The sequence below is a fragment of the Procambarus clarkii genome, chromosome 8, assembly GCF_040958095.1.
Source record: "Procambarus clarkii isolate CNS0578487 chromosome 8, FALCON_Pclarkii_2.0, whole genome shotgun sequence".
NCBI lineage: Eukaryota > Metazoa > Arthropoda > Malacostraca > Decapoda > Cambaridae > Procambarus > Procambarus clarkii.
In genome coordinates this window covers 1,577,148-1,584,839 of record NC_091157.1, presented here as the reverse complement: position 1 = coordinate 1,584,839, position 7,692 = coordinate 1,577,148, and the positions used below count along the sequence as shown (strand labels likewise).

Genomic DNA, 7,692 nt, shown 5'->3' with positions numbered 1-7,692 from the left:
ACCAACGACTTTCCTGGCTGGGCACCCACGTGTAACTTGAGATCACAAGTTTATTAGCCCTGGGGTAATATACCCAAATTCGTCACTGGCCCGGAGGACAGGAGAGAGAGGGGAGCAAGTGGCTTCAAGCTGTTTATGACCCCCGTGACAAAAGACAGAAATGACCCAAGGGAGAGTAGGCAAGCGAGAGAAGGGAAGGAGAAGAGAAAGGGGGAAGGGGGAAAGGGGCTATGGTGTGCATATACCATTACAGTTCTATGCCGGTCATCGCACCGAGCCCAGCGGAGGGTGGCACCGCAGGCGCCTCAGGGCCTCTGCCAACCGGAACAGGAGCAGAGTACCCCTGTCGCACATCCTTCGACAACACCACGACGAGGTCGCGGTCACATGGGGCAACCGCCCACTGAGGAGAGCCACCAGCAGGGGGGCACAGTGTCCAACACAGAAGGCAGCACATCGCCGCCTACAGCATCATCATCCATGGCATCACGCTCTTCTGCCCACGTCCGGTGAGGTGACGCATCCCGAGCCGAACGACGGCACATAGAAATAGGCCATTGATCGTCGGAACTGTCACCCCCTACAAGCGGTGCCCCAAAAGAACCATCGGCAGGCTGCCCCAAAGCCGGGGCAGCACGACCACGCAATACAGCAGCCTCAACGACGCAGGGCAAAAAGCCACTACCATCCAAGGAGACCGGATTCGGAGAAGGAAGAGACACAGCAGGCGGAAGGTTAGACTCCAGCACACGTGAGGTATCCAGCGGGGGCGACAGAACCGGCAGAGGAGAAGAGGCACGCGTCAACGAGGAAACTACCAGAGGCGACGATGCAGAGGGCATGGGCGGAGTCATACTCACCACCGCCCCGACAAGCACATGTTCTTCTGCAGGAGATGCAGCCGCCACTCGTACAGCACCATCCAAGGCCACCACGGAAGCAACTGGATGAGGATGCACCGTCACATCCACCGAACGGCGAAGGTCCAAAGCAGGCGCCCATAGGTCCCCTGAGCTCACTGGTGGGGCAGACAGATCAGGTCCAGACGGAGTGACAGCTGGAACCGCCGCAGGAACCACACCAGGCACCTGCACAGAACCAGGATCCGTCGGGGAATCCCCACGCACAGACAAGCGGAGAAAGTCATCCTCCAGGAAAACTGAAGGGGCCTCAGCACGAGGAGCGTCGCAACCGGCCGCTACGTGGCCCTTAGCACCACACCGGAAACACGTGCGGGTTTGACCTTGATAAAAGATCCATAGTCGGAGCGCCAGCTAGTCGGGGCAGAGCCCCGACTAGCGGGCGCTCCACACCTCCCACAGCAAACCACCACTCAGCAACGGCAAACGACAACTGACCTGTTGAGTTGAAGTGAAGTGAATACCTGGAGAGCGCGTTGGCGACGACGTTGTCGGAGCCCTGGATAAAGAAGATGTTGATATTCTGCAAATACATGGCCCAGCGAAGCAAATGTAGGTGCTGGTTGGTGAACTGTGTATGCTGCAGGAACTGAAGAGAATGGTGCTTGTGGAAGATGTTGAGGTAGCACTCCAGGACTCAGTGAAGTACAAGTTTGTTGTACAGACGAGCCTACTGAATGGATCAGCGAGAGTGGTGATCCGAGGAGATTGTGAGATGGTTGATCAGATGCAAGGCCCAGCGTAGCAAGTGCTGATTGGAGAACTGGGTCAGCAGTAGGAACCGAATGAGGTTGTAATACAAGATGTTCACATGGTGCTACAGGAGTCAGCGTAGTTTCGAGAACTGATCCTAATGTAGGGACCGACGAATATGGAGGTCCTAGAGGATGTTGAGGTTGTGCTGCAGGACCCAGCGAAGTACTAGATTGTTGTTGAACTGGGGCGTCTGCATTCACCGAAGAATGTTGAAGTCCGGGGAGATGAAGTTGTAACCTAATAGATTTGATAGTTCGTTGTGCTGCACGCCTGGCAGGATGTTATGTGGCTCCTCAATGATGATTGTAGCTGGAGTGCATGATCCCATCTAGCTGTGGTATGATGGTGTTCCTATCGCCAGGGTGGAAGACTGAAGGTTCTCTAATACCTGGCAGGGCGAGAATGGAGTTAGTACAAAACAAGGATTTACGCCTTTCAAATGCAATAAAAGGTAAATTTGTCTAACAATATTTTAGCTGAGGGCTGGTAAAGTTGTCTGGAGGAGCACGTTTATTTGGATTAGGTTCGTATAGAGCAGGATCTTTCCTGGTGGTGGAACAGATCGAGAATTTAGAACCATTGCAGTTAGGCAAAGTACAACAAGAAGGACCAGACAATACCTTAGAGACATTGATTGTCTTACACAGGTCGTTAGAGAAGATATGATCACATTTGCTCTGACTTTCCTGGGCATGTCCGCACTGCTTCCTGAGGTGCTTCACAGTTCCTGGACGGAAACAGCTGTGGAAAACCTGGTGGTAGAACACGGGATATTACTTATATGTACGTTACCTGAGCTTGTCTGAGACAGAAGCTCGTCATGGTTGTTGATGGAATGGCTGAACGGCTCAGAAGACTCTGATACCTGCATTAGTGGTGCCTTGAATAGAGAAGCGTTCGGCTTACCTGTCATCTGAGACTTTTTGCAATTTTTCACTAAGTTTTTCATATCACGAATCATTCCTGGCCAGTAGTAATCTTGTTTCAGGGTCTTGTAGGTCTTGTAGAAACTGCAGTGTGAGAGAGATCTATGGACCAGATGCAAGATATCTGACCGTAGGCTGGTGGGAACTGCTATAGTTGTTTGACATTAGCCCGATTGTTGTCCTCCTTCACTTTGCCGGGTATATAATAGCGGTAGAGCACTTTATTCACCACAAAGAACCCAGGGATAGAGTTAGGTTGTGTCTCAGCCTGTAAGAATAAAGATGTTAGCGAGAAATCCTCTCTCTGCAACTTACGGAACTCCAGCATGGTGAGACTCGGTGGGAGGCTCCGTGAATCTTGAGGTACAGCTGAAGCAGATAGAGCAGCTGGTTGCGGGAGTACGGATTGTGCACGTGTCGTCACCAGGACAGGATGGGAGTGTTACGGCCCTCTCAGGTCGCAACCAGGTTCTTTCTCTGATGTTGTTAGAGGTAGGGTATCCGGCCCCAAGCTAGTAGTGGCTTTCAAGGGATGTGATCCGTAACGCAAGTAAATTAAAGGGGAAGGGAAATAAAGGCAAAAACTTAATAATATAATTATTACCGTCACCATAAATAATATATAAAAGGTTACACAAGGGGGGGGGGTTAAACACTATTATACACAACGTAGTCTTCCTCTGAAGACTATGGATGTTCACGGTGCTCAACAAGGCTAAGCTCTTAGTCCTCTTGTGGTCTTACGATGAATCCTTCGATTCTCTTGAGTCTACCCTGGCCACAGGCCAGCCAAATCACAGTTCCACTGGGGGCACTGTCGTGGAGGCCTTCAACCACAAATCCAGCCTGTAGCTGGCAGGTTCCAATCAGCAACGCGGGTTAGGCCACTCCACGACCGATACTAGGGTAGCGAGCCCTAGTCAGGAGCCTCGTGTGATCCCACAGGTCACTCTCCTCACTACAACACCCCAGTGGTTAAGCGTCTCCACCAGTCAGTCCCGGGTACGACAATCCCTCAGCTGCCACGTCACAGGCAGGCTAACACCTCAGTGTTCATCCGGGGGGTGACTCACAGCTGCTGCAGCAAATACTTGGAGACAAGACGGCTGCCTTGGGTAGACTGATCCAACTTCCATTGCAGCAGTCCCAGGTCGACTCTGTAATCAGACACGTCATCAGTACTAGGGACACTCTAGGGCACGTCACTTACCGGCTCAGACCCAAACGCCCACCTATCCACTCCATAGATGGCGTTGCTGTCTGAGCGCCACCTCACCAGAGGTCAGCAGCGGCTGTATTATGAGCTGATCAGGACGGGAAACTAGCCCTTGTGGCTGGTATTTTCTGTCCTTGCTTGATGGCGCCGTCCATTTGGAGGGGGTTTCGGGAGCTGACCCACAGATGGCGTGGTCGTCACTCCTCCGTGCTCGGACGCTGGGCTCGGGTCCGTAACAGGGAGACTTCATCAGAATCATCTGTTGCTTGTATCTCTTCTTTAACAAACTGCGAGATAGGATTTTCCATTGATGAGTCACATACCTGGGGGTTTTCTTTGATGATTAGATTTGTAGGTTATTGGTCTTCTGCCAAGTCGTTGCCCAAGAGGAGTTGAACTGACATGGGAAAAGGCTTTTCCCGGATGGTGATTTGGACTTCACCTTATATTAACGGACAAACCAGGCGGACTCTGGCAAGTGGATAAGGGGTAGTTGCAGTGCGATCTGTAATGAGGACAGTCTCTCGGGTGTAGGTGACGTTGGGTTCAGTTGACTTCAGAAGAATAGATTGTAAAGCAACTGTGTTCCTCAATATATTCACTTTCAACCTTCCCTCCGAATCTCAACCGCTGGCAGAGACAGTTCTGGAATACAGGTGTGTTACGACCCTTGACCTCTGGGTATGATTCCTCTGTTGCAGTTGTTAAACAAATGTAATAATACGGCCTTGCCTCAATAAGTGTCTAGGGGTAAGAACAAACTGCTTACGTAACAAAGCAATATACTTAAAGTAAGGGTAACAAAGAACACACAAATAACATAAATGGAAAATGCAGGTAGCCAGAAATATTAATACACTAGTAATTAATATTACAATATCCTTATATAAGCACCGGTCATTTCTTTACAACATAAATGAATAGATGGGTTTGCACATAATGGTCTAACCAGGAAATTAGCTATGTTACTAAACAATAAACAAATACCACAGACTTAGCTCAACACATGTCCCCACCCGCCAGCTCTACCAACGGGACTTGCGTTCCTCCAGCATTCGCGGCATTGTGTCTACCAAAAAGACCAAACTAAAACCCACATGAAACCTCATGATACTCAGCTAACAAGGAGATATTAAGCTAACAAATTAAGAACAAAGCTAACAAATTTAGAACATAATTATAAGTAAACTTATGTGTATATAACACTACTAAGGTGTAAAAAGAAATTAAGTACAATCAATAAACAGGAATAATTCCAAAGGTGAAACATTGACGCTAGCTTGATACACGGCCCGCACACTGGAACATCCCAAATATGGTCATCCCCCCAATGAGACGCCACCGACTCCCCCCACAGGAATAAACATGCAAATAGCCTAACAAAATATTCAATACAGGCACACTACAGCATGCTACAATTACATCAAACATAATTATACTGGAACACAACTGGATATCATGTTATATTTACATAACGGGGAAAAGAAATAATGGACATACATATTTATCATGATGAATGTTAGAATGAAACACAGATTCACAACAAGGTGTCTGTTGAAGAGAGAAAGATCAGTGGTTGAAACAAAAATATTCATCACAGGCTTAGGACTTTTATGAATTTTAGGAGGAGGTGATTTGGGCTTTGTCTTACTGCTGACTTTACAGTGAGGGCTGGTACACTCTTCTATTGTATGTCTAAAGGTTCTGCAATAATGACAATACAACGCGGAGTTTTCATTACTGGTACTCACTTTGGCTGGAGTAAACCAAGACGTCTTACTAGAAGGTGTGTCGGATGGTACTCTGTGAATGAGACTGTAGGAGTCAGCCAACTGTGCACATCTAGTAGGGTCGGTTTCTTCCTTGTCTGCTAGGTAGGACGTATGGAATTAGGTACACGCCTAAGGAATTCTTCCATCAGGATCAGGTTGATGAGATCTGTAAAGGTGGAGACTTGTGCTCCTTCCAGCCACTTCATGAAATATCTCTTTTTGTTATTTGCAAACTCTAGGTAAGTAGTAGCACTCGCTTTAAGGTAATTCCTAAACTTACGTCTGTAGTTCTCGATAAATAGGAGGCAGGCATCTACCACTGCCTGTTTCAATACCTTGTAGTCGGTTTCAGACGCCATAGTACTGAGAGTCACGGCAGCCCCTACATGTCAAATGACACCTGAGAAGTACAGACCACTGATCCTGAGGCCAGCTGAGTTGGTTAGCTAGTGCCTCAAATGAAGTAAATAATATATAATTTTCTGTCTCGACAAAAGATGGCATCAACTTAATTGCATGAGAAAGATCGAAACGTACCTGGAGGTTAGCTTCCGATTCCTTGCGCTGAGTGTGGTGTGTAGTTTCCAAGTCAAGCTCTTTTCTACGGTTTTCTAGAGCAATGGCGGCTTGTTTTTCAGCATGTTCACGTTGGAGTTCACGTTCTCTTTCTCTTACTTTAAGGGCTTCCTGTTCACGCTCACGTTGGAGTTCAAGCTGTTCCCTCTCACGTTCAAGTTGGAACTCTAGTTGTTCCTTCTCACGTTCACGTTGCAGTTCAGCTTGTTTTTTTTGTAGTGCAAGTTGTTCCTTCTGTATCTTGAGAGTTATCTTCTGACGTTCGCGTTCTAGAGTGGAAAGCTCTATCTTCAATTTCATGGCTGCTAAGGCGCTCTTCATGAGATTCGGATGTAATATTATCATTGTCTAATAGGTGGTCAAGTATAAGGTTATGGAGATAAGTTTTAGTGGCTCCATGGGGGCAGTAATGGGGTACGCATTTACAAGAGTTAGCATTTCCGCCTTGGTGGCACGAATTAGTGTGCCCCACTTCATCGTTTGGATTCTGCCTGAACGCTGTTAGACGAAACATGGTGAATAGAATGATAGAAAATAATGTGCAAAGAAAATACCTCAGTTGATGTACCAAAATATGAGATGTCAGACTGACAGGATGACATGGCAACTGTAAACTATCCTGTTTAAACTTTATAGTCAAGTTTACAACAGTTAACTTTAGTAATTGAATTGATTACTTAGATCGAAAGTGAAACGAATACGTAGGGAATCTTGTATCCGGTACTCTATATGATGAGAACAGGGGCAAGAGGGATCCTACTGGAATTGTGAAACATAATTGTCTCGAATGTAGTCCAAAAAATTTAGGGATTTCTTACCTGGTCTCTAATTGACGAGAACAAAGGTAAGAGGTTTCCTACTAAAACTAAATAGTACTTACAGAGTTATCATTCATTGTGCTATGGAAAAAAATGCTAACTCCCTACCTGTGTAAATACCATATCTTTGATCAACGCGTAGGGATGTGGAAAGTATTAATTTATGACGAGAACTGCTGTATGGGTCCTAACCGTATAACGTAGTCCGTAATGCTAGAGGAACTATGGCCCCCTGTGTCCTCCTATGTTCGGGTTGTAAAGACGTGGGCGTATTAGCCCAGAGACAGACCAAAGTACCAGGGGTACCAAAGTGGGTGATCTGCCATAATGAGAAGTTCTCCTGTAGGGAGAAGAATATGGTGGAAATCACAGGATATAGCAAAGATTATTAAACAACCAATTACGAGTATGACTGGTGCCATAAGACACCACGTAATCCAAAGTCATCCAACAGTCATATAATGCTACATCTGGAACGTAAACAGTATTAAGCACCATCAAAATCACTCAAAATAGTAGTTCTGAAAAGACACAGGCAAACTTGTAATAAAGCCAAGTACACTTACCACAACTTTAAATGAAGCGTCTAGGAGCATACCTGAGTGAGGCTCCTAGGACAGGTCCCCAAATATATGTTACGGTAAAATGACTAAGTGCAGTGGCTTTGGGCAGATGGAATGCCACGAACATATAAACAAAAAAAAAGTA

The 7,692-nt window shown here is 46.8% G+C and overlaps 1 protein-coding gene across 1 annotated transcript; it reads right to left on the bottom strand.

Moving 5' to 3' along the window:
* Positions 1 to 383: 383 nt before the first annotated feature.
* LOC123751093 (protein enabled homolog) lies at positions 384 to 6,466 on the bottom strand. The gene is made up of 4 exons (XM_069318607.1): positions 6,128 to 6,466; positions 2,297 to 2,428; positions 1,359 to 1,419; positions 384 to 1,243 (listed from the first exon to the last, which is right to left on the bottom strand). Exons 1-4 carry the CDS (start codon positions 6,464 to 6,466, stop codon positions 384 to 386), a joined length of 1,392 nt encoding a protein of 463 aa, XP_069174708.1.
* Between the last annotated feature and the right edge of the window lie 1,226 nt (positions 6,467 to 7,692).

Excerpts from the sequence above, each read along its gene's own strand:
- LOC123751093 (XM_069318607.1), bottom strand. The coding sequence starts at position 6,466 with ATGAAATTGAAGATAGAGCTTTCCACTCTAGAACGCGAACGTCAGAAG. Across the intron at positions 2,429-6,127 it reads AATCGGAAGCTAACCTCCAG|GTTTTCCACAGCTGTTTCCG; the intron begins GTACGTTTCGAT and ends TTCTACCACCAG. Across the intron at positions 1,420-2,296 it reads AGACAATCAATGTCTCTAAG|GGCTCCGACAACGTCGTCGC; the intron begins GTATTGTCTGGT and ends TTCTTTATCCAG.